General features: G+C 56.1%; 1 protein-coding gene across 2 annotated transcripts in view; it reads right to left on the reverse strand.

Annotated features, from left to right (window-relative positions):
- The window catches only part of ABCG1 (ATP binding cassette subfamily G member 1), a 60,178-nt gene that overhangs the window by 4,818 nt on the left and 29,262 nt on the right, over positions 1 to 26,098 (reverse strand). Inside the window, exons 3-14 of one of the 2 annotated variants that reach the window (XM_060010279.1) lie at positions 14,959 to 15,076; positions 13,366 to 13,498; positions 10,818 to 10,868; positions 7,964 to 8,109; positions 7,680 to 7,803; positions 6,857 to 6,971; positions 4,495 to 4,643; positions 4,221 to 4,322; positions 3,071 to 3,239; positions 2,117 to 2,217; positions 1,845 to 2,003; positions 541 to 659 (exon numbers count right to left, since the gene is read on the reverse strand). In XM_060010279.1, the coding sequence (XP_059866262.1) occupies positions 541 to 659; positions 1,845 to 2,003; positions 2,117 to 2,217; positions 3,071 to 3,239; positions 4,221 to 4,322; positions 4,495 to 4,643; positions 6,857 to 6,971; positions 7,680 to 7,803; positions 7,964 to 8,109; positions 10,818 to 10,868; positions 13,366 to 13,498; positions 14,959 to 15,076 (1,486 nt within the window). Of the gene's footprint in view, positions 1 to 540; positions 660 to 1,844; positions 2,004 to 2,116; positions 2,218 to 3,070; positions 3,240 to 4,220; positions 4,323 to 4,458; positions 4,644 to 6,856; positions 6,972 to 7,679; positions 7,804 to 7,963; positions 8,110 to 10,817; positions 10,869 to 13,365; positions 13,499 to 14,958; positions 15,077 to 26,098 lie in introns of both variants that reach the window. The other variant, XM_060010278.1, reaches the window with a different exon arrangement.

Consider the following 26,098-nt stretch of genomic DNA (forward strand, 5'->3'; position numbering starts at 1 on the left):
ATTGACATTCTAGAAAAGACAAGCTTGTCCACAACCGGGGACCCTGGCTGTCACGTGGAATGGCTGTGTCTGGGGAGAAAAGCTCTAACGACCAGCCTCTCCTGCCGAGGGCCGACGTGCCGAAGCACCTCTGCGTCGAGAGCGTGAAATCTGATCGCCTAAGGGCTGAGGCACCAGAACTGCCTTGTTCAAGAACATTAAGATGCTTGAAACATGACCTGTTTTCCCCTGGATTTCTTATTAAGGTTTTACGGGTTCCGAACCTTGTTCATCCCAGAGAGGAATGAAGTTCCTAAACGACGGAAATATGCAAGGCAGCGCTCCGAGGCACGCAGGACACGGAGCCACGAGCATGCGTGTGTGTGTGGCATGCAAACTAGGAAAAAAACAAAAGGCACCGACACTCTTTGGGCTCACGATCCAGGAAACATGCCGTCGTCTAGCTGACAGCGAACAGGGGGCTTCTGTGAGCCTCTGCACGTCCCCAAGTCCCTTCCCTCTGTCGTCCTAAAGTCCCTGAGGCGTAAGGTGCCCCCGTACCTGACATAGGAAATGTAGGACATCCACTGCAGGTAGGTGGGGATTGTGTGGAAGCTGACGAAGAATCCTGAGAAGAGGAGGACGGGGACGGCCGTGACGGGGCCCACGAAGGTTGCCACCTGAGAGGGGACACAAAGGGGACTTACTCCCATCTACCTCCTCCTCCCCAGGTGGCCCGGAGGCCACAGCCCGTGTTTCTGGACGGTCGCCAGCAGCTGGCAAAGGGCCAGAGACTTCAGGACGGGTCACACCAGGGCCAGGACGGTGCAGAGAAGCACCCTGTTTGGGGAGCGAGCTGGCTGGTCTCTGGCACAGGGAGGGGCCGGGGCTTGTGCCCAGAGGCCCAGCAGAGGGGACAGAAGGTGAGAAAGAGTAGAAACCCCACAGAGCAGGGGTGGCACGATGCTGGACATGTGGTTGAGGGGAGAGAGGCACAGCGTCCCAGGACCTGATGTCAGCGTGTTCCAGGGAGGAAGGCTCGGGAGCACGATTCCCTGGGTGCTGACTGCAGCTGGCGTGGGCCGAGCACTTTCTACGGCTCGGCTGTGGGGTGGATGCCATCGCTATTCCCAGCCACAGATGAGGGTACCGCCCAGAGGCTCTGAACACAGAAAGGAGTCCATCACACGCCGGGGAGGGGGGCGTCAGAAGGCCACGGTGGTGCTGACTGCCCAGGCTTCTGGATTCGTCTTCTAAGGGTCGGACTGGCCTGAGCACCAGGAAGCCCCAGAGGAGCAGAAACTGCAAACGCAGTGGGTTTGGCAGGTTGGGGGTGGGTGGTACCAGGCATCCAGAAGGGACACCTGGAGGGGCTCGGGAGGGTGGGAGCATGGGGTGCAAAGGGGGGTGTCTAGGGGACAGCTGAGTGGATCCCGCAGGGGCAACAAAACGTAGGCATTGAGAGCTTGGCCTCTGAGCCGGCTGCGTGACTCTGACAAAAACATGTTGCCCCTCTGGGCCTCAGTCTCCCCATCTGTGAAATGGGGAGCATTGCACGTAACTCATGGGTGTGCTTGGACTCGATGAGCTGATGTTCAGAAAGCACTGAGACCAGCAGCTGGTGTGCCCCGAGCTCCACACAAGGGCACCTGCTGCTGTCAGTTGGCCCATCCTGAGAGACCAGTACCACTCGATCCCTTCCCTGGGGGTCAGTCGACCTACTGAAGCCTGACTAGGAACTCGGGGCAGAATCAGGAGCAGGGTCACAAGGTGGGGGTGCTGAGCCCCACCAGAGCCACAGCCCCGGTCGCACGGGCCAGGGTGGAGAAGCGAGGCCTGTCTTGTGGTGCGTCCTCAGCTGATACCTGCAGGGAGGTGGAGGCGGCTCCGATCAGCAGGCCCAGAGACTGCGCTACCAGGGAGGTCATGGTGCCCAGCGCCGCGAAGAGGACGAAGCGCACGGCGTCGGACGGCTGGGACGTCATCCAGTACACGATGCTGCAGTAGGCCACGGGGAACATGATCTGGAAACACAGGGCCTGTCACCCTCTCCTGGAAGCCGGACTTTCCTCTCCCCCACTGGGGGTACTGGAGAACCCCTGCCCCTCTTCACATCATGCCACTGCCACTCACATACCTGAAAGGGCACGTCAGCCATGGTCTTGGCCAGGTAGTAGGCCTTCAGGCTGTACCAGTAATTCAGGTGTTCTCGAAGAAACACTCCCATCTCCAGGGGAACTAGGGGACGGGCAAATGGAAAGGGTCAGGCTGACATCACAGTGGGATCACCACCTCAAACAGGTGGTCTCAGGCTTCCCTGGTGGCGCAGTGGTTGAGAGTCCGCCTGCCGATGCAGGGGACACGGGCTCGTGCCCCGGTCCGGGAAGATCCCACATGCTGCAGAGCGGCTGGGCCCGTGAGCCATGGCCGCTGAGCCTGCGCGTCCGGAGCCTGTGCTCCGCAACGGGAGAGGCCACAGCAGTGAGAGGCCCGCGTACCGCAAAAAAACAAAACAAAACAAAAAAAACGGGTGGTCTCCTGCCAAGCCCTCTGTAGCCCCAACCTGTCCTACCCCTCCCTGTGGACCATGCAGTACTTACAAAGTACATTAAGGTTGAATGGAAAGGTGTGAAATGATTGACCCGTCTGGAAAAACTGCCAATCATTTTTATAATGGAAGCATCACGAAGGGGAGAATCCAAGTGCAGAGCATCACTGTAGTGATGGGTACAAATGTCTACGGTCGCCCGTATTTTCACTGAGTAACAGTGTGATTCCCTTCCTGGACAAGACCTCGCAAGCTGCTCTTGGAAATTCAGGGCAATTTAAGGAGGAGGCATTGCCGGGAGGGGGTTAAAAACGTCTCTTCAGCCTTCCACCAGGCTTACAGGACTTCCTAGCGGTTCATTCCTTTGGCTTAAATATAGTATGTATCTTCTTGTCTAACAGAAAATACAATAATACCTACATCTGTCAACGAAGAAAACGGTATTTAAAAACACAAGACGCTACGTGTTCGTGGCCAAGCCAGCCATGGCCTCAGTGGCAGATAAGGAGGGAGAGGTGGGCACGGGGTCCGCCAGACACTCACACGTGAGGACGGTGGGCATGAGGGCTGCAAACATGAGGAAGAGCATGGAGAAGAAAAGGAAGCCGGAGTTGCTCAGGACCTTCTTGGCTTCGTTTCCGATCCCCAAGTAGAGTAGCCCGATGAGGAGCCCGATGCCGATGTGGGAAGTGATCCGCAGGTGCGTCAGGACCTGGGGACAGACGTGGTTCACACTCAGGTGTGCAGAAGTCCGAAGGCGGACAGTGAAAGAACAAGGCGGCCAAGGCCCCCAGAGGCAGCGGCCAAGGCGGGTCACAAGCCCTGTCCTGCCCCTTCCCTGCACGAAACAAGCCCCCGACCCTAAACCAGCACACGTGCATGCGTGCGTGCGTGCCCCCCCCCCACAAACACGCGCACACACACACACACACACACACACACACACACGGCAGCCTTTTACTGCCGTTAAAACAGAAAGAACTGCTATCCTTTGTGAAATCCCCTTCAAAGTGGCAAACCAGGGAGGGCAGTGTACCTTCAGCGGGGAGGACAAGGGACAACGATGGTGGTGAAGGGGGCAAAGAATGGACACGTGACAGGCCCACCCTTGCAGAGCTCCGCCTGGTGGCTACCAGCCCCTACATCTTTCAAACTGGGTCCCAGAGGCCCCTGGGCACTCAGCCCCCTGCACAGGTTGTCAGATCATCAACTCGAAAGGGTGGATATTGTCACGGTTCCCAATCCTTCACCAGCTCCTTCCTGTAAGTGTCTGCACCACCCACCATACCCTGTGTCGGACGGAACTTTCCGGAGGGAGGAACACACTCCCCGACGTCAGCCTTGGCCAGCGGAATGTGAACACCAGTGACCGTTTCCCTCCGGGAGCCAGAGCCGTAAGGGCTGCCATGTGGTTTCTCCTGCACTTTCCCTCTGCCATGTTCCAGAAAGGAGCCGGTCCTGCATTCTGGGTCCCAGGACGAGAAGACTCGTGGGGCAAGGCCATGGCCCACAACCCGTTACACGAACCAGACATAAGTATTTACTGTCCCAGCCACTGGCATCTGGGGAGTGTTTGTTACTACTGCTTCACAGGGAGCTGACGGATGCAGATGGAAGAATAGGCTGAAAGTGCAAGCAGGATGAAAACCCGGAAATGACCCGACAGCTTCCTTTGCCACAGAGACCGCCTTACCGAATCCCTCATGATGCTGAGGAAAGTCCTTTTGAAGAGGATGCAGAACTGGGTGAGGCAGCTGGCAGAGAAGCTGTGACAGCCTTCCATGGAAGTGGAGTCCTGAGGACACACCAAGGAGGGAGGAGGGGTGAGACCCCAGCCCTGGGACGCCTCCCTTCTCAGCTAAGAAAAGTTCTCATGCAGCGGGCGCACGAGGGGGTGTGCAGCGCTGCTGGGGGCTGGGGCTTCGCATTACCTTTCTCCACCCCTTCAATCGTTTTGCCTGCTTTACCTCTTCAGAGGGCCGGTGCCAAAGAAAAGGGTTCACCTCGCCATCACCTCCGGGCTCTCTCCTGTAGTCAGAGTCACACATGCCCTCCCGGACGGCTCTCACCAGGCGGCCGTTCTGATCGCCATATTCACCGGACGCGACTTCCATGACTGCACCATGAGATACAGACAGGGTCACCCTAGGCATCGCTCATGTGAGCGGTGGGCCTCTTTGCTTTGCAACAAAATCATTAATCTAGCAGGAATAATTGTAACTGATTATGTAGAAGCTGTGTGATGATGCTAACGATATGATAAAAATCATTTAGTGACCAATGTTCTTTTGGCTCTAAACGCCCAGGCAAGGCCATTTATCACATCAGGAGCCTGAAAACGCAAATACGGATTTGATGTTGGGGAGCCCGGGAAGTCATGAGCTCATGCATCTGTTAACTTATTCATCTGTCCAATATTTACTGAGTGCCAGCCATGGGCATTCAAGCACCAGAGCTGGAGCTGGGAGGAGGGCAGAAGGAAGCAGGATTCCTGCTGGGAAGGCAGTTCCCCGGGCGGGGGTGAGTGGCGGGCGCTGTGGCAGCTCTCTGGGACCAAGGAGAAGTGCTGGGGGTCCTGAGGGAGGTGCGCTCGGCGTCCTGGGGACGTCGAGATCATGGACCACCAGCCCCACCTCTCAGATCCCCAGGGACCATCTCTTCCACCTTCCTTCCTTGGCCCCGGTGTCATGCCTCTGCACCTCAAAGTGTCCAAGGTCCCCCGCTGCCCCTTCTCTCCCGGGTCCACACTCCCCCTGGCGACAGCTGTTCCTTCCTGCCCTCCCACCTGCCCTCTCCTCTCCCCCATCCTGTCCCTCCTGGTGTGGGTCCCAGCCCCTCACCTGCATAAGATTCTTGCTAATGCAAAGCCCGCAGGGACCCCCCCTCTGGCAAAACCAGCCGTCTGTTTCCTGAGCCGGGGTGGCTAAGCCGTCCTCCATCTGGTCACACACCAGGAGAGGTTGTCCTCACCAGAATGTCACGATCAATGACACCAAACGAGCCAGCACTGACCACTCTGCTGGTCACTCACACTCACCACCCTCCAAACAGCCATCCTCATCTCTCACCCTCTCAGGTGTGATACTGAGGGTCTAGAAGCCACCGGACGGGCACACCGTCCCCTTCTTGGGCCCTCCTTGCAGTCCCACGTGCTCTGTTCCTTCTCCTGTCATCTTTCTCTCTAGGTTCTCACCTCTTCGCAGGCCACGGACCTCACTGCCCTTTCCTGTGCAGCAGCGCCTGTCCCCAACTGTCCTCTCTCCTGAACAACCGGGCAGCTATCAACCTGACCCATCCCTGCCTTTACAGACGCTCAAGCCTCCTCTTCCTCTCCCTCGGCCCCCACGTCCTTCCAGCTCACAGCACTCTGGTCCTGCTTCGTCAGAGCCCCTTCTTTTAAGAGAGAAGCAGTTCCCAGCAACAGCGTCTTGTGGAACACTATCTGGGAGATGACATGTAGAGAATGCGGGGTCTGGATGCTTGAGAGTAAAACAACTGAGTGAGAAAGCCCGGTGACCAGGAGACCAAGGAGGAAAATTATGGTGGATTGAAGGGTGTTCCCCCAAAATTCACGTCCACCTGGAACCTCAGAATGTGGCCTTATTTGGAGAAGGTTCTTTGCAGGTGTAATTTTCTGGTTATAGATCTTGAGATGACATTATCCTGGATTTAGGATGGGCCCTGAATCCGAAGACTGCCCTTATAGTAAGAGGAGAGGACACACAGAGACACACAGAGAAACACGGAAAAAGAGCTGTGTGAAGACAAGGGGCAGAGACTGGAGGGATGCGGCCACAAGCCAAGGAATGCTGGAGCCTCCAGAAGCTGGAAGAGGCAAGGAAGGCCCCTCCCCCGGAGCCTTAGGAGGGAGACTGGCCCTGGAGACACCTTCACTTCTGGCCTCCAGAGCCGTGATCAAATGCAGTTTCTCTTGTTCTAGGCCACCCAGTTCGTGGTGCTTTGTCATAGCAGTGCCAGGACAGCAGGATGCAATGGCCAGGAAGGGACCCCAGATGCAGTGGCGGAGGGAGACTAGGACTGGGTCGGGCTGTTTGAGCACGTGGTGGTCTAGTGAATATGAGCTCGAGAGAAAGAGAAGGCGAGGGGGGTGCAAGGTCTCCCCCCTTGTTGTAGTTCCCAGGTATTTTATCTGGAGGAAACGAAACCTCTTTTGACGCGGCCTTAAAAGTTCTACCTCAGGGTGGCACTTGAGCTATCTGTGGAACGTTCAAGTAATTCTTGATGCGGAGGCTTCAGGTAAAAGCGGAAACCCACCAAGAAAAAAAGACCCCCTTTCTTTTCCTTCCGGCTGGTCATGGCTCTACTTACCAAAATCGGCCGGGTTGTGGTAGGTTGGGCAATTCAGACCTAAGTCCCTCAAATACGGTACAAGATTTGAGACTTTTCCCCGGTACACACACTGTCCTTGACTGAGGACATAGAGCTGGAAGAAAGTACGGAGAAGGGAAACATCAACTCCGCCTTCCTCTGTAAAGCAAGAGACACTCTCAATCCATACATCCATCCACCCATCCATCCAACCATCTGTACATTCATCCAGCCATTCACCCACCCATCCATCAATCCATCAATTTCCCTCTCAGGAGAGCTTTATGTTACCTCCCAAGGACTCAAAGTTCAAAGGGAAATCCATGATAAGTCAGGGAAAACAGAGGATATCATGCGACCAGGAATTATTATGATGTTGCTTTTTCCCCTTCATGCTAACCACCTGCTTAGGAAAGATTTTGGAGCTATATACACATTTCATGCCTTGGGACATTTTTTTTGCTCATGATAGTATCAAAACCTAAGATTTATAAAAGAGATGATATTGTCCAGATATCACAACCTGCTATCTAATTCTGTATGGCAAGTACTCCCCCACTGTCACCAGGGGGTGGGGAATGAAGCCTCAGTAATGTCAGTGACTCGCCCAAGACCCCGTAGCCGGACAGCAGCCCCAGAGACAGGATACTGGCCAACTCTTCTACCCCCTCCGGTCCTGCCCCCTGAGCTGCTTATGGAGACAAAACCTTAAGAAACATAACACTTAAAGCCACTCAGAAATGAAGACACCCCAGTGAACTAAGGGGAAGCCGTGAGCACCGGGATTTGGTTTCCCCGGGCTGATCAAGCAAGGCGTACGCACCTGGTCGAACAGCTCGAAGAGCTTGGCGCTGGGCTGGTGGATGGTGCAGATGATGGACCGCCCCCCCTGGGCCAGCCCCTTCATCAGGGAGACCACCTGGAAGCAGGAGGCGCTGTCCAGGCCGCTGCAAGGCAAGGGGCACCGTGAGACGCCTGTGGTCCCCAGCCAGACCCCGCGTTCGGAGTGTCCCGGCTGGGTCTGCGCAGGGAGGGGAGGGGATTCAGGAGGCATCCCCTCCTGTCGGCAGGGAGGGCAGGGGTCCTGCCTCCATGGCTCCTGCTTACCTGGTGGGCTCATCAAAGAACATGACCGGAGGGTTGTTCACCAGCTCCAGCGCGATGGCCAGGCGCTTCCTCTGGCCGCCCGAGAGGCTGCCGGTCCGCGTGTTGGTGCAAGACAGCAGGCCCAGGGCCGTCAGGATCTCCTTGACCTGGGGGACAGTGGAGCCAGAGTGGCATCAGGGACCACCTGCCCCCTAGCCGCCTACAGGGCCCACGTGGAACCCCCAGCTGCCTCCCCAAGCCCACTCGCATGCCTGCCCTTTGCCAAGGCGGCAGACATTCGGCAAGTGTGAGCCCAGGAGGCTGAGAGGCAGGGCTGGGGCCAGGCCGTCCCGGGTTGGGGTCCTGGTCCTGCCCCCTGCCGGTCACCTGTCAAGTCCCTTCACTTGTAAGCCTCGCTCAGGGCCCGGGTCAGGGAAGATGTTGGATAAACACTGCAGAAAGTATGGATCAGTGAACACATAGGTGGACGAGTGACCAGGTGTCTGACCAGCACAAAGGGGAGGGCCACCCTGATGGTCTGATGCAATGCAGTAAGTCCCCTACATACGAACCTTCAAGTCGCGAACTTTCAAAGACGCGAACGTGCCCGTGTGTGCCAGCTGTTGTACTGTACTACGGTACTTTTCAAGGTACTGTACTGCGATATCTAAAATGTTTTATTTTGTGTGTGTGTTTGTTTTTTATGTATTATTTCTGTGAAAAGTATTATAAACCTATTACGGTACAGTACCATATAGACGATCGTGTTAGTTGGGTACCTAGGCTAACTTTGTCGGACTTATGAACAGATTGGACTTACGAACGTGCTCTTGGAACGGAACTCGTTCGTAAGTCGGGGACTCAGCACAGCGGATAAGATGCTTGGCGCCCGGTAAGCATTTACTCGAAGGCAGCCATTAGTGACACTGTTACTAGTGTACACAGCTCCTGTAGACACAATCAAGCAGGCCGGGCCTCTCGGAAAGAAGGGGTGAAGCCCCTTTCATACTTGTAAACAGGCAAAGAAGGTCTCTGATTCAGCAGCAAGGCGAGGAAACTGCTTAAAGCTGTCCCCACCTCCCTCAGCGGCCCTGCCAATGCCACCCTGGAAGCAGCCTGGGCACCAAGATATAAACGGCCCGCTGTGCACTGAGCCCTCCCCGGCTGTTCCCGCCCGATCGTTGATGCGGTATCAACGCGGGGGGCAGGAAAGGTCAGCGGACTTCGGTGCAGGCTGTGGTATGGGTTTCGGCCGCAGTGTTCAGCGTTCAGGGTCCATCCCAGCGTCTTGCCGGGGTCAGCGGCCCCCTCTGCCTCCAACTCCAGGTTCACCTCTCGGGGGACAGCCTGCCACGGAGGCCCTGCCAGCATCCACTGGGCCATCGTCCCAGCTCCTGGCGGCAGCAGGGGGCCCCGGTCCGGCGGCTTCTCTGGGGAGATGTGGTCACCCAAAAGGAGGAGAAGCTCACAAGGAGGAAAACTTCCACCCCAGCTCTTGAATTACTTGCACGGTCAGGACAAAATGTGGCTTTGGTGACGGGAAGAGTCAGGGGATAGCGGTTCCACGGGCCGGGAAGCAGGCAGGTCAGACGGACATGGGTTTGAATTCTGCTTGGTCTCTCGCTTGCTGAGCCCTAACCCAGCTCCGCTGCCTCTTCCCCGGAAGGCAGGTCAGCGTGGTCGCCCAGAAAAGGCCATCTTTCAGGCACACTTTCTCTCACATGGACCGTCTGCTGGCGTTCCCAGGACAACACGGCTCCAGCGGTCCCCGGGAACCCAGGCGGAAGGTGCAGAACAAAGACCACATCCCCACCTGCCCTCAGCTCCACCGGAAGGATGCTGGAGGTGGAGGTCAAGGTAAATCCCTCCCGTTTCCACCCTGTGCTGGCCTCTGGTCCCCGGTTCTCAAGAGTGACGCCCTGAAGGCTGGTTTTGTTTTAAAATTAATCAGAAAGAACAATGTTCCGGCCTTGGGAGAACTGGCTCCTGAGGAAGGCTCCTCGCTGGGGGTTCTCGAGGGTTGAGGCTGCTTTTCTGGGAAATGAGGGAGGTAGGCAACATTCTACCACCTGCTGGAACATTCCATTCTATTGTGTTTCCTCGAGAAGTAAACAACCAGGACCTAGGTACACACAGGGGCTGGAGGGAAATGAGTCAGGGCATGCCCTCAGCAGCAGTCCTCCGCTTAGACGGTCACACAGTCCCGTCAGGGTTAGGGTTGGCTAAGTTGAGTTTCCCTTAGACAATAAACATAAAGGATGTGTAAATATAAACCAGGCCTCCCCACTAAGTGCGGCTTTCTGGCGCTCCCTGCGGGGTCTGCTTACCCAACACCCTCGTGCTCCCTGGGGTTTTAGGGAAGCAGAAAAAAGAATTTAAAGAATTAGGAGATCTCCATCATCCCAGAAACTTGTTTGTGCTATTCTTAAAAGGCTGATGAGTAACACTTAAGAACCCAATTTCTCCTTGCAAATGTGTCGGGGTGGACTCTGGTTACTTTTAAATGAATGATTAACTATCTTCATTGTTGGTGTTTTATAAACAAACGAACAAAAAAAAAAAAAACAATGGAGCATAACGAGTATTAAACACTGAAAGGGCAGAGCGCTGGGTCTAACCCCGAGGCTGGGGCCTCAGGCCGGTGTCCTGCACATCCTCACTGCGTCTGTGTGTCTGCGTCGGAGAGTCCCTGGCGGCGCGGTCACTCCGGGTGTGTGCCAGCCCAGGCGCACACCGCGATGCCACCGCCACCCACACGAGGACAGCCGGGGCCAAGCCACAGACTCAACCTGCCCCCAAAGGCCCCTCCACGCACGTGTGCTGAGTGGATTTCGGGCAATTCTGGAGCACCTGTGGCCCGAGCAGACACACTCACCATCTCCCGTCTCCCTTCGTCCTTGTCCTGGAGTTTCAGATGCGCAGACACCTGCAGGGGATGAAGGCCACAGTGTGGAATCAGAAGAGGTGGCCGGCAACAGGACAGACTCACTCAGCGACTGCAGGCCCAGTGCCCCGGGGGCTGAGCCGCCAGACGACGGAGGAAATCCTCAGAGGTCTGGGCTTCCAAGCTTCCTTGGTTAACTAAGGTAGGTCCAGGAGAGCAGCATGCCTGGGTTGCATCCTGTTACCTCAGGGGATTCTCTGCTGTGCCCCGAGGGAAGTTAGAGAGATGAGGAATCCCCAGGCATCCTCGAGGGCTTGAAGCCGACTGGCGCCTATTCAGGAATTTCACAAGTCACCTGCTCAACCACTCATAGCTTATAATTATCCACAGCGGAGGATTTATGCCACAGAAATTGGTAAGTGGGACATATAAGAGCTCCAGTTTTCTTGCTGCTGTTGTGTTGTTTTGTTTTGTTCGAAATCCTGCCTGCTAGCGCACCGTGGGGCCCCGACCCTGCTTGGTGAAACCCCGAGGAAGCATCACCGTGCCAGCGTCAGCCTTGGTTCTTCTCTGCCAACGCCTGTGACCTTGGGAAGCAAGGATTTCGGCTTCCCCATCAGCACAGTGGTGAGGTTAGAACCTGCCCACCCGGTGAGCTAGTGAGGTTGTCCCGAGGCTCCATGAGAGACTAAGGTGCAGGGGCAAGGGGCCAAAGGGCCACGGTCGCAGAGTCAGACAGGGCCAGCCGCCTGCCCTGTGACACCAAGTGTGGTGGTGGAGGGCCAGAGCAGCACATGGAAATGTACCACCAATGGCTGGTGGCCAATATCACCCCTGCACGTGGGACAGGACCCTGCAGAGCGAAAGGTACCCTTTCTCATTAACTCAGGGGAACTGTATTTATCAAAGGAATCGTGAAATTCTCAAAATCAAAATCGAATTGATTTTAACTCTGAAAAATAAATGGATTTCACAGCAGAGCCTGGTGACAGGTTGGGGGAGGATGGAGGTGACAGCAGGAGTCACCCATCTTGTTTGCAAGAGAAAGCAGTGATTGAGCTGGAAATCAAAGTGAAGTTCCTCAAACAAGTAACCAAGGACTTCATGCAGTAACTCTGACAAGCGAAACGCTGGTCACCCCAGATGAAGGTGAAGTAGCGATTAAGGAATCCACAGGGTCGGTAGAAATCTTGGATTTCCTAACTTTACCACCCTATTTTCAAACACCTCCTGAGCTCCCGGTGCCCCCATCAGTGTGCCCACTTGGAGGCCAGAGAAGCTACATGGTCAGGGTGCCCGGCGCTCATGGCTGCTGGGGGAGCTCGTCAGAGGGCAGATCACGTACCCGACACCTTCCCTGCTTCTCTTTGCTCAGCTAAGGAACTCCTGGAATTGCCCTTCGGACAAGATGCGACACCACAGACAGGAAGCCTTGCGCCATGCGAGTCAAGAGTGCAGGGCATGGGCTTCCCTGGTGGCGCAGTGGTTGAGAGTCCGCCTGCCGATGCAGGGGACATGGGTTCGTGTCCCGGTCCGGGAAGATCCCACGTGCCGCGGAGCGGCTGGGCCCGTGAGCCATGGCCGCTGAGCCTGCGCGTCCGGAGCCTGTGCTCCGCAACGGGAGAGGCCACAACAGTGAGAGGCCCGCGTACCGCAAAAAAAAAAAAAAAGAAAAGAGTGCAGGGCAACACTTCACCCGTAGCAGCCCAAGAGGAATGGCCATCCACTGCCCAAGTACAAGGCAGACCAGCTGGGAAGGTCCCAAACATGCCAGGAGAGGCCCAGAGGTCGGGCACCGCCTTGTGCCGTGGACGAGAAGATGCAGGACATCGAGCAGCCCCGGACACACACGTTCCATGACGGACCAGGGCAGCCCACTGACCTTCCAGCCTCCTCTGGCCGGGAGGCTCTCTAGTGGCTCCCGTGGCCCACGGTTGGTCACTGTGGTCCCTGTCCACCTGGTACTTGGCTGGGTCATGGTCTGTCCAAAGAGCACAGCTGGGCCAGGCCATCCTGGACCACACTGCACAGGACGCCCGGGCTAACTGCTAAACTCTCGGAGGTGCCTTTCCTCGTGTGTTTTGCAGGATTACATGTCTGAGGACTGTGCCGGGCTATGAAGGTGAAGGCCTGGGACCCAACCGGTGTGCAGCAAACTCTGGTTTCACCCCCACCTGGCGGGCACGTGAGTCAGAGGACGAGACCCTCGGGGCCCTAACCCAGGCACCGGACTGCCTGGAACTTGTGCCCGAAGCCACAGAACACTGATGAGAAGGGAAGAGCCTCAGCTGGGGCACAGGACTGTGGCCACCCTGGAAGCGGTCCCTCACATCAGCCAGGCTAATAACCTTCTCAGAAACCTGACCCCGATTTCGTCATCCAGGCTCTACAGAACCCAGGGCCTTGAGGGGTTGCCTTGGGCAAAGCTGTCCAAGGTGCCAGGGCTCCATGTGAGGGAGGGGTGCTGGGCGCTACGCTGTCTCACGCGAGGAGAGAGGGGGGCGGCCAGGTGAGGGGCTGCAGGCCACAGGACGCTCACCATCATGGCCTCCTGCACGGTCAGGTGAGGCAGCAGCATGTCGTCCTGCATGATGTAACAGGACACCTTCCGGAAGCAGCGTAGGTCCCGAGGGAGGCCGTTGATGAGGACCTCGCCCTTCATGCCCGTCTCCCTGCAAGGCCAGCGAGAGGACGTGTCAGCCCGATCCCTCCTGCACCCCTTCCTCTTCCAGGGCCTGGGGACGGGAGAGAGGACGGCCCCTCCCAGCATCTTCTCACTGGACCAGTAGGGACACCAAGCCAGGCAGGGATGGGCGGCCCAGACAGCACCAGAACTCAGAGGAGGGAACTGCACAAAGAAAACACTCAGCGTGGAAAGGGAGAGGCAAGCGTGGGGCCTCTCTGGGACAGCACATTCGTAACAGGCGCCTGTGGACCAAACCAACGGAGATACACGCGGATGCTCCTACACGCAGCCACGAGGCCCCACGCACACCCCTGGCTTTGCAGGGGTTTATGAGATGGGCGTATGAACAGTGCTGTGTGCAGCCGAGGCTACACCAACCGCCCCAGAGGCCCCAGAGGCCAAGAATCTTCAGTCTGGGGTGTGGCCACTACATCAGAAGCAGTTCCTGGGGGCTGCACGACGATGATGCTGACTGGGAGGACCACTGCATGCTCTCTGGGCTCAGGCCTCAAAGAGGAGGAGGTCTGCGCCCTGACCCTCCTCGGCCAAGCGATGGGAAGCTGTTCTCTCTGACCACAGTGGAGGTGGGGCATCCTCTGTGTACTGTGGAGATGGAAGGGCATGGCCCCGCCAGCCACGCTCACTCCCTCATCCACAGACCCGCTGGACATCGCTATGGCCCGACGCTCTCCTGGGCGCATCATCTCAGCCCAGGGTCACAGTGGGAGCCATGGGCATCCTACCAAGGATCCCCGTTCTCCAGCCCTGCCTCCCCGATGCCATGAAGAACAGAAACACAGAGGGTCTATGGAGACCAGTGCAGTTACATCTGGCGTCCAACTTCATCCAGCCCATTGCTGTGACTGTGGGCCCTGTGGTGGGTCCCTTCTTTCCTTCAGGGAATGGGTGGGATCAACTGGTGTCCCAGGGACCCAGGCTGGGAGCTCAGTTGTCTCCAGGTTGCCCTCTGTGGCTCCAGGACGGCCACGTGCCGCGCAGGCTGGATAGCAGCTGAGGGTGTGGGATGAGCTGAAAAACGGCTGCTCTCCCCTCCCGTGTCCCCAGCATGACGCTGCTGCTTTTCTTCTGAAAATGGCTCATCTTACCTTTGACCTTCATTCACACTTGTCTCAGCGTTCTCCTGCCGGCCCCCTCCCCAACCTGGACCTCTCCATTACTTCCTGTCCCATAAGGCCTGGCCCTTCTGCCCCAGGACCTCCCTCTCCTGAGCACAGCATCCACTCACCACCACCAGGTGACAACCAGCATGTGCTGCCTTCTGATGCCCCCAATGCCGGAGCTCTGTTCCCTTCACAGGTTCCAAAGCCCCTTACTGTGAGACACCCCTCCGGCTTCCCGGGAGGCTGTCCAGAGCCTTAAGAAGTGACGGGATGGACCATTCATACTGGTGGCCCCTGGCTGACCACTGGGCGAGGGTCTGCTCACCTGTATCCGGCCAGGATGTTCATGAACGTGGACTTCCCAGCCCCGGAAGGACCCATGATGGCCACCAGCTCTCCGCTGTTGAATTTCCCAGAAATTCCTTTCAGAAGGGTCTTGTATCCTGTGAAAAGCGGATCACATTCATTTTCAAACCAGGACTCACTGGTTTTGCCCCCAGTACTGCAGAGGCAAACACACAGTACACTTGGCTGCAGAACCAAGGCCAAAGGCAAGGCGTTTCACACCATAGTACAGCATTCCCCAACCTTTTTGGCACCAGGGACTGGTTCCGTGGAAGACAATTTTTCCACGGATGGCGGGGGGGGGGGGGGGGCGATGGTTTTGGGATGATTCAAGTGCATTACATTTATCGTGCACTTTATTTCTATTATTATTACACTGTAATATATAACGAAATAATTATACAACTCACCATAGTGCAGAATCGGTGGGAGCCCTGAGCTTGTTTTCCTGCAACTAGAGGGTCCCATCTGGGGGTGATGGGAGACAGTGACCCTCGAACGGTGTTGCTTATGTCCAGTCTACTCCATAAGACGCAGCTTAACTGTCACTTGCCACTCACTGATACGGTTTTGATATGCGTGTGCAAGCAACTGATTTATCATGGTCTCTGGGCGGTCAAACCTCTCTGCTCATGAGAACCTGTATTTGCAGCTGCTCCCCAGCGCTAGCATCAACACATCAGCTCCACCTCGGATCATCAGGCATGAAATTCTCATAAGGAGCGCGCCACCTAGATCCCTCGCGTGTGCAGTTCACAGTAAGGTTCGCACTCCTATGAGAATCTAATGCCGCAGCTGATCTAACAGGAGGCGGAGCTCAGGCGGTAACGCGAGCCCTGGGGAGTGGCTGTAGATAGAGATGAAGCTTCGCCTGCTCCCCCGCTGCTCACTTCCTGCTGTGCGGCCTGGTTGGAGGGGCGGGGCTTGGGGACCCCTGCCCTAGTATTTATGAAAATGCTGAGTTCTGGGCAAGAAAATGGACCTCAGGTTTTTTGGATGCCTCTGCCTGCTTCCTCGATTGTACGTCATGGGTGTATCAGTGGTAAGTACCAGTGCACGTACAGTGCTCTAGAGTTTACAAAGCCCTTTCGTGGACATCATCTAGGGTACGAGGACTCCACCATTCTCATTTCGGATTGAGGAACTGGACGTCCAGTGGGCCTGGGCGACTTGTCCAGGACCCCAGAGCCAGTGTGAACAGATCCTAACCCAGGGCTGCACCACCCACCACGATGGTCAACTCATGCCTTTATCAATTAAGTGATTCATTTATTATTTCATGTATGAATGTTCTGTTTCTCATCTCTACCAGTATAAATTATTTGTATAGAATTTATTCACAAATCATTACTTTATAATTAAATGATTCATGTATTAATAACTCATTAATAATTAAAAGCTTATCATTTTGCACTTGCATCACGTGGCTTTGGACTTTCTGCCCAATCTCCATCCGAGAGCTTCGTAAAAGGAAAAAAAAACTACGTATGCCAAATGGAGTCACGTTACTTTTCTCGAGCAGACTGTTCAAATGAGCTACAAAGAATAAAATAGAAGCAACTGGATTCATCTACAGACTCCTAATTCAGAAACATTTTTCAGGGACTTCCCTGGCGGTCCAGTGGTTAGGACTCTGCGCTTCCACTGCAGGGGGCACAGGTTCGATGCCTGGTCGGGGAACTAAGATCCCACGTGCTGTGCGGCTCAGTCAATAAAATAAAATAAAAATTAAATTTAAAAAAGAAGAAACACTTCTCAGTCCCTGAGAAACATTCCAAGGACACACCCTTAAATGATCAGAATCGGGCAGAAACAGTACTTCGGCTTCCCACGCAGAGCTGAAAGGGGCCTGATGAGGAAAGGGCCTGCGGAGCCCTCCACTGAGCCCTGGTCTCGGACTCTGCCCCTAGTCGCTCCCTGAACCCCCAAACCTGTGTGTCTACTCGAGCCCCAGCCTGGGTCTGGGGAGTCTTCTCCCAGCCGCCTCTTGTCTTCCAAGATGGGACACCCTAAACGCCCAGCCTGTCACCAGCTGCCTCCTTGAGCTGGATGGCAAGTCCCTGAGGACCTTTGAATCACGCAGAGAGAAGCAGAAGCGAAAGGCAGGAAGCACGCGGCCCTGCGACCTGACTCGTTACGGGGAGCGGCAGTCACCTGGGGAGACCTGAGACGGTCACCCCTGGTTGGGGGGGAAGGGCTGCGGAGCAGACGGACGGGGGCAGGGGGGCCTGGGGCAGCAGCTCAGGACCGCAAGTGAGTCAGACTCCTACCCCCGGGACGTGGGTGATGGCAGGTGGGCAAACGCACAGCAGGGGAGCCCAAGGAGACCAGGGTTGGGGGTTGGGGACCCTGAAAGATCATGTCTGCCACATGGGGGACAGATGGAGGGAAGAGCTGGGGGACAGCAGGACCCCCTCCCTGCAGGGTCAAGCCCCAGCGTGGGCTCCCCATGGGATGGAGCTCTGCAGAGGGGGGCCAGGTGCTCCGGGCCCCGGGCCAAGGGGACCTGTGTGACATCACTGAGGGAGCACTAATGCCGGGCGTCTGCTCCTTGCTGTCTTCCTGGGGGTTCAGGCGGCACTGGGGTTACTCCAGAGCAAACCTTCCTTTAGGCTGTTCTGCCCCGAGTTCAGAGCCGATCCCCAGCTGATCCCCTGGCAACCGGGAGCCGCCCGGTTAGGGAAACGGATGGCTGAGGTGACCACTGGCCACGTAGAGGCCACGTGCAGCCTGCCCCTGGGTCATGACGCCTGAGGACAGCCTTACCTTGGGGATCTGAGGGGTCCGTTCCCTCCAGCAGGGCCCATGGCTGCTGCTTTCACTGTGACCCGTGGTGTTGGGGTCCACACGGGGGCACCGGATAATAACACTGCCAGGGAGCTCCCACAGGCTGTGACACCCACGGCCAGGACGCCAGGAACAGACACGGGTCTGGGAGTTGGGGGAGCATCAGGCCTTTCAGGGGAAACGGCGGGCGGACCGGGGTTATAGACCGTGGTTTTGTCATTTACAGCCAGCAAACTGGAGTTGGGGGTCTGGCTGTGGACCCCAGAGCTAAAGTGACACACGTGGAGCCAGGTGAGTCAGCGGCCCCAGCTCTCGCTCTGGAGGGGCGTGGGCTCCCAGGGGGACGTGGAGCGAGGGGCAGGGCCTATGTGTGACACGATGCAAGGCCGGCCAGCTGAGAAGCGTCCTCACGTGCAGTCCACCCTCTCGGGCGGTGCTTCTCTAATATCAGAAAACTGTTTTTCTTTTATTTCTTTCTTTCTTTTATTATTATTATTTTTTTGCGGTGCGCGGGCCTCTCACTGCTGCGGCCTCTCCCGTTGCGGAGCACAGGCTCCGGACGCGCAGGCTCAGCGCCCACGGCTCACGGGCCCAGCCCTTGCTAAGCACGGTGTGTTTTGTAAGGGAGGGACAAACATGCCACAGCATTTCTAACTCTCCCACGGATCCACTAAACTCGGAGCTGGTGGACGGGCCAGCCCTGTGCCTTGCCCAGTGGGCATCAGGAAGGAAAACCACGATGGAAAAACCGGTAAAGGCTTTCTCCATAAACCCCGCTAGTGACATGAAAATGAAGCCAACTGGAAGTGACTTGTCCATGATCTAATCCTTTCCAAGGGGAGTTGTGACGTGGACAGAAACTCCACACGTCCGTCCAGCAGCTACCTGGTGGGGCTGTAACTGTCTCTAAGGACATGGAGATAAAGGTGCTTATTAGCAGTTAGCAGTAAGTGAACCTGAAGGGCTTTCTAGTTATGTCTGCAGTTACTTTTAGTTACGTTACTTTTAGAATGTTACCAGTTTGGAAGAAGCCTGTCCAGACATCCTGAGTTTCAAGAACGAAGGAGACATCTGAGCAGGCTACTTCTAAAGGCAACGCCCGCCTGCCAGCCTCAAACCGAGTGCCCGACAGGAGCCCAGTGCCTGACACCTGCCCCCAACGCACACCTCCTTTTGCCTCCCGCCCTAGCATGGCCCCTAGAGGCCGTGAACATCAGCTCCCCGAAGACATGGCCAGAACAGCCTTCTGAAGCGCCGTGTCCTGTGCATGGAGCGGTGCTGGGCACGTTGCGGTCACTGAAAAAGCGTCTATGACGTTGATAATAAGAAGGTGAACTCTTGGCACAAGTGAATGCAGAGTGACAGCCACCGCCTTGGGCATTGCCCTTTGGCTGTCACTTCTTTCCAAGCTACCCCCAACAGGACCAGACCCCTCTGGCGAATGCTGGGCCAGCAGGAAACGGCCAGGAGCTCCCGGAGGACCAGCTGTCTGGATGGTCTCTGAGGTCAACTCACAGGGCGGGCACTGCCTTATGGAGGGGCCGTGGTGTCCCTGTGCCTCACATCCTGTAAGTATAAGCCCACGCCCCGTCGCCAGTAAACTTTTACGTAGCAGCAATCAAAATGTGCACATTCCATCATTTCTGGGCAATCACTTTTGCTTGTTTGTTTGTTTGTTGCGGTACGCGGGCCTGCTCACTGTTGTGGCCTCTCCCGTTGCGGAGCACAGGCTCCAGACGCGCAGTAGTGGGATCTTCCCGGACCGGGGCACGAACCCGTGTCCCCTGCATCAACAGGCGGACTCTCAACCACTGCGCCACCAGGGAAGCCCACTTGTGTGTGATTTTAAGCCACCCAGTTTGCAGCAATTTGTTATAGCAGCCACACGAAACGAACACGCCCAGCCTCCCACTGCCCACACCAGCCACGCCCACGCCAGGCCTCCTGGGTCCTCCCCGGGGGACCACTTCCCTCGGAAGATAACTTCCTGCTTCTTCCATGAACATTATGTAACAGTTGCACTTTTCAGCTAGCAAGCCTTCCCAAGGGGCAGTGTCCTGAGAAGGAATGTTCTAGAAGCAATGAGGGCTGCCACCTTGCAGCTCTTCCAGGGGCCCTTCTCCAATCCAGGGTCATTCTCAGACTTTCCTGTGCAGCCCACATGGGCACGAAGCCTGGTTAAAGCATCCCCAGTGCAGGCTTTTCATAATGAGGTTAAAGGAGCCGATTAAGCTCTGTCCAATTAAATGTGAAAAGAAAGATGATCGACCTTGGAGTTTCCAGTGGGGACCTCGGGAGAGGGGGGAGCACGGGGGTGGGTGGCAGCCCGGGCCTCATTCCCAGCCGTGCTCATGGCTGGACAGTGGCCATGCACAGGCCGTCCGTCCATCCTGGCCTCAGTTTCCCCTGATGAAAGAAGAGGTCTACCCTCCAAAGACCCAGAATTCACCAGGTGTGCGCGTCACGTGGGGCTTTCTTCCCTGGACAACCAAATGTCAGCTGAGGTTCAGGTGTGGGCTTTCATTGAAACGGCCAAGGGTCTCAACCTAAGGGCCGGAGACACGGAATTCCATCTGCAGACTCAACGCTCACGGCAAACGTTGCTATCGAGGCTGAACCCAAGTTTACCAACATGCAGAGCCTGGCCCAGAATCCTTCCTCAATCTGAAGCAGGTCTTTCCTTTCACAGAGATGTTTTTCAGTTGGTTCTAAACAGTGACAACTAAAAAGAAACGAGGGAGCCCAAGCAAATTAGAAAGAGCCAGGCACTAAGCCCAGATCACTGACTATTTTCAAATGGATGTGTGTCTTTAATTTTGTTTTTTAATGGTAAATTTTTGCACAGTGGACTCACAGGATTCTAGAGTGAGGCATTTCCTAGCTCTGCCAAAGAAGACTTGCCCAGCCCCAATGCACTGCCCTCATACCACACACATCCCTGGCTCTCCCCTACCCGGAACTGTGCTCACTGACTGTGTATTTTCTCTGCTGAGAGGGAGAAACGAGGCAGCCATTCCTACCTGGCTGATGAAAATTATCGTCGATATCACGGGATGCGAAAATTACGGCATCAAAGGATTGTCTGATGTGGTGAGCACGAATCACTCTGGATCCTTCTCAATGTTTGGAAACCAGGAAGGGAACATCGGCTGAATGATGGGAGAGGGAAGTGGGGCTGCGGGACACAGAAGAGGTTGCCTTGGCGGCTCAAGAGAGGACAAGTCGTGTTCTGGTTGTCCAGTCGCCTCTGGAAGGAAGTGTAAATGTCTCCTGTGCTCGCCAGTGTTGTCCCTCGTACCCAGCTGGCATGGAGCAATTCAGCCCATATGCACATTCTCCGTCCTCATGAAGCATCGTTTTCGAGAACTCCTTTGCTGGCATGATAGCTGGGCTCACTCTAGCCATGCAGGGAAGCACCTCTGGACTGCAGGCGTTTCGGTGGCCAGTTCCATCACATTCTAACGTGTGTGAAATTCGTCTTGACCACGAATTTAAACATATTCCAATTTCTGGAGTGTCGTATCCGCTGTGGGGGGATGAGCACAGTGGGTGGGTGGCCTGAGGGAGGGGTCGGCCCTCTAGAGTCTGGATGTCCCAGCGTCGTGCCTTCCCGTGGTCGGTGTCTATGCCCTCACACTGGCCCAGCAACAAGCTTTGGGACGAGGCTGCTTAGAGGAGGGGGACGGACAGCGGGTCTCAGCTCATCTATCCCAGCACCAAGCAAACTCCAGCACGTGTCCTGCCTGAAGCTGTGTCTCTTCACCAGCCCTGTGCCTCCTTAATAATAACTCTGTAAACAACGAGGGATAATTCAGACCAGACACTGAATGGGAAATAATTCTGCAGAGCCGCCAGCCCCGTGGTCCCCAATATCGCCCGCATGTGGAGTCTTCCTGGAGATTTGGAAACAATTCTGATGGAGTCGGTCTGGCCCCAGGGGCCCCTCCATCGCCCTACAGCTGTGCCTCTGGTTTGCTGTGTGACTGGGGCCAGTTCCTTCTGCTTCCTAGACTCACCATCCTCACCTGGTGAGGGGCAGGGAAGAGTACTTGACCTTAAGGGTGTTTGTGAAGATAGAACAAGATCACGTGTTTGAAGGATGTCACAAGGAGCTGCAGGTAGATGATGTACTAAGCCGTGGTCGCTAGAGATGCAACTGGGACAAAACACATCCCGGGAACCGCAAGCCACGTGACAGCAGTGTCTCTTCACCCGAGGAGGAATAGCTGGACCACTGTCCTCATTCAGGTGGACTGAGGATGCCACACGTGTCCTGGCGCATCTGCGGGGAAGGGGCGCCCACCAAGAGCGCCCGCCTCAGGGGTAACATCTGGACGTGGGTGCTCAGGCTCATGATCATTTTCAAGGAGCCAGAGCCCATTTCTGGAAGGTTCCAGAAAGCCTCCAAGTGCTGCTGGGTGAAGAGACGCCGGTCAGCCTCTGTGAGGAGGGACAGGGCTGCCTGGGAACCCTGACCCCAGCCTCCCCAGGAGAGGACCTGCATCTGTTTACACCATGAGAACTTCTGTCTCTCAGTGGCTCAGGGTCCCAGAGAACACTGATGGGACATTGCTGGGAAATCATTTCCTGCACCCAGGCTACACGGGTCACCTGGAATCACAGCCCCCTCAAGCCAGAACGCCCGGGTTGGGTGCTCAGAGCAGCTCTGATGCTGATGCCAAGACAACGTGCTGTGCACCCCTACATGCACACACACCCCGTGTACATACACTGTGTACACAGACACACACCAAGTACACACACACCGTGTACACACACACACCATGTACACACACACCCCATGTACACACACACCCCATGTACACACACTGTGCACACGCACACCATGTACACACACACACCACGTACACACACACCCACGCCCCACAGGCAGCTAGCTCATCAGCGCACTGGCAGCGGAGCCCCTACCCTAGTAAAGATACTAAAAAATAGGTGGGAGTTATTCACATCTGCCTGTCAGGCATGAAGCAGTTTTCTATCACTGCAGTATTTTTATCCTTCTAAAAGAAGAACTGGTCTTTTTCACAAGCTTCTAAACCTGCTAGAAGAATGAAGAAAAAACATCCTTCTGATTACTTAAATTATGCCAAAAGCACCAATAAGGTTGCCAAATAACCTCCTAGTATCACGTCAACTTCAGTCTGAAATCAACACAGCAGGTCCATTTCTGCACCCAAAGTCGTGTTTTCCTCTAGATGCCAACATTGACCAGATAAGCCCAGCTGCGCTCCCTACTCCTCCCCCTTCCCCTCCCCCATCAGTCTCCCCTTGGAGCTGAAAGGGGCTCTTGGTGAGAACAGACAGCCTTATTCTCCAGACCCCTCTTCCCCCCTCTCCAAGAGAGAGCTCAAGGCAAAAAGGACAAAGGTCCATATTCCCAGACACCAGTGACATTTCCTTCTCCCCCACCTGCTTCATCCCCCAGTGCCCAAGGGCCAGCTCATCAATGCCTCACTTTTCCTTATTAAGGGGCAAAGCCACACCCACAGCTCAGACCTCTTCTTGTTTTTCTCACCTTCTGAAATCGAAAGGCGGCTTTTTCGCCGACAATAACAACAAGAACCAGGTCTGGGAAGCTGGGCTTAAAAATATCAACATGGACGCGACCATAACATGCGAAGGCTTCTGAGTCACGGGGAGGGAGAACCACTCGTGAAATGAGGACATTGTCATTTGTCCCCAAACCGCGCAGATAGCACGTCACCCCCTGCCAACCCCTGCTGGATGTTGCAGCAGGAAGTCCACTCTGCCTTCAGAACAGCTGCTCGCTTTGTCAGGCTGTGAACACGGATCCCTGGCTTTTAGCAGGCGCGCACGCTCTGGAAGTCGACAGGGCAACAGACAAGGCGGCAAGTTTTCCGGAAGGTTCCCCCGAGGCGCGACTTTAATGGACGTAAAATGGTCCCCTGGGGACTTCCCTGGCGGTCCAGCGGTTAAGACCCCGTGCCCCCAGTGCAGGGGGCCTGGGTTCAATCCCTGGTCAGGGAACTAGATCCCGGATGCCGCAACTAAGAGCCGGCACAGCCTAAATAAATAAATATTTTTTTAAAAAAAAACCTCCAGGGACACCCAATCACAGTGGGTCCCCATGTTTTTAAAAAAAAGATGGTCCCCTGACCACAGCTCAGGGATGCTTTCCATCCTTTTGTCCTGAGAGCCTCTCCCCGCTTCACCACCCCGATCTCCTCATGTTTCGAGGTCCCTGTCAGTCTGCCTGCCCTCCCCCGCCCTCCACAAACACAGTGCCCCACTAGGTTCCACTTCTGCCCCGACCCCGAGCGGAAGCAGCCTCTCATCCTTCGGCCTGAGTGAGTCTAAGTATTCTGAATTTCGGCGGGCCATGATCACGTCAGTAGGCATCGTGTACAGTGATGCTCTGTGTCCGCAACACCGCCAAGGAGGCGCACACAACTTCCTCTCACCTCTGATCCCACAACACTGTTGGGAAATCCACCACCTCAAAGTGCGCCCCTGCAACACAGAGCTTCTTGCCTGTCCTTCAAAGCCCATTACTCTGCAGACTTGGAGGACAGTGGCACGTCAGGGGCCACTCAGCAGAGTCGCTGAAATGCAATTTCCCTTTCGTGTTCCCCAGAAAAAAGTCATAGCACCGAGGGTGGCGCCCAGCTCCTCCCAGGCGGGCTCCTGGCCTGGGGACAGTGGGACGCTGGCTGCAAATGCCCGGCGGGTCCCATCAGATGGGGGCCTCCCTCCCTACCAGGATCCAAGGGGCTCTGTGAGAAAACGATACAGTGGGCTGCATCCCAGGCCTTGCCGAGCTGAGCCCGGCACGGTTCTGGCTCACTCCCCACCCGCCGAGGGGGCACCTGCGCATCCCTGGTCTGATCCTGGGACCTGCTCTGGGCACCTGCCCTGACAGGTGCTGTGGTCTCTGCCCCTCGCCCGTGTTCCCGACTGACATGCCCACGCCGACCCTGGTATCTCCTGCTGGAGCAGTGACCGGACCTTGATTCAGGGCACAGCAGGCATACTCCCTGGGGACCAGCTGCCCCCAGGCTGGGATCTGGATTTAGATACCTTGTCTGCTGCTTCTTGAAGCTCCGGCTACGTATGTCCCCACGTGTCGCTGTCACATGCAGGCGTGTGGGGACTCTGGAAGGCAGAGCACACAGGTGGCAGCCCCAGCACAAAAGTCCCTTCCACTGCTGTGCCCAGGCAGCAGCCCCTGAACCTCGCTCACTGCCGCCACCACCTGGCCTGGGACGACATCTAGAGGTGGCCTTCCCTCCAAAGACTTCCCAAACTCCATCCCCAAAGCGGGTTAAAATCCAAGTGGTGAACCTTGAAATCCAAGGTTGCCGGGAGGAGGGAGGAAAGGTCGCCTCCAGCCTGCAGTCACCCAGCCGGGAAGATGCTGAGGTCCCCAAGCAACTCATCTGTGAATAAAGCTTCTCTTGGGACACATTTCAAAGCTGAATGACATTGGAGCCACCTTCTATTAAAGAAAGATCACAGTGCAACACCAACCAGAGGCCACAGACGCTCAAGAAAGGCACAGGTAAGACTCTCGAACGGGACAGCCCAGGAGGTGAGCCAGAACGCCCCGCACCCAACAGCCGCCCCAGCTCTGTGCCTCTGAGCTCGGCTTCCCAGCCCCGCTGGCCGATTCGCAGTCGGGGGTCTGTATTTCACGAGAGCCGGGATCACTGCTCTGATACAGCAAATGGCTGTACTCCTGGCCCCAAATTCATACTGTGAAAGAGAAAGAGAAAACAAAGCAAAAACCAGCCCGCACACAAAGGCAGGTGCAGAGCACATTGGAAGCGGGGCTTGGCTGGGAACCACCGGGCTTTGGCGCTTCCCCAAATGTTTACGTGAATGACATTTCTCAGAGCCCGGCAGCCCGCAGCTGCCGCGCCTCCAAGTAGCCGGGCACAGCTGGAGATGCTCGGCTCAGCCACTGGCTGCTGTGCGGGAGCATTTGGGGGGCAGTTTTAGAAGCAGCAGCTCGGAGAGCTGCTGTGTGTCTACACTGGGGATGTTCAAGAGCTCGGTGACCTGGCTGAAGCTGCCGCCACCTGCTTCGTGAACTTGCCCTGTGTCCCGCGGAGAGAGCACTGCACACGGGGCTGGCTGTGTGCCCGTATGTGTCCTCGACGGGCTCCGGGGACACATCCTGGACCAGTGGGGCTCCTGGGTGGGGTGCTGAGCCTCTCAAGGCTCCCTCTGGATGGGGCCCCCCCATCTCCCTCCAGGACCAACTCTACGTGCCCCAGCCTGGGGTTCACGGCCTTCCTTCCACAGTACACATGAGCCCTTCTAGGCCCATCTCCCTTTACCCCCCTTTACCC

Source organism: Delphinus delphis, chromosome 4 (genome assembly GCF_949987515.2).
Source record: "Delphinus delphis chromosome 4, mDelDel1.2, whole genome shotgun sequence".
In the NCBI taxonomy this organism is placed as follows: Eukaryota; Metazoa; Chordata; class Mammalia; order Artiodactyla; family Delphinidae; genus Delphinus; species Delphinus delphis.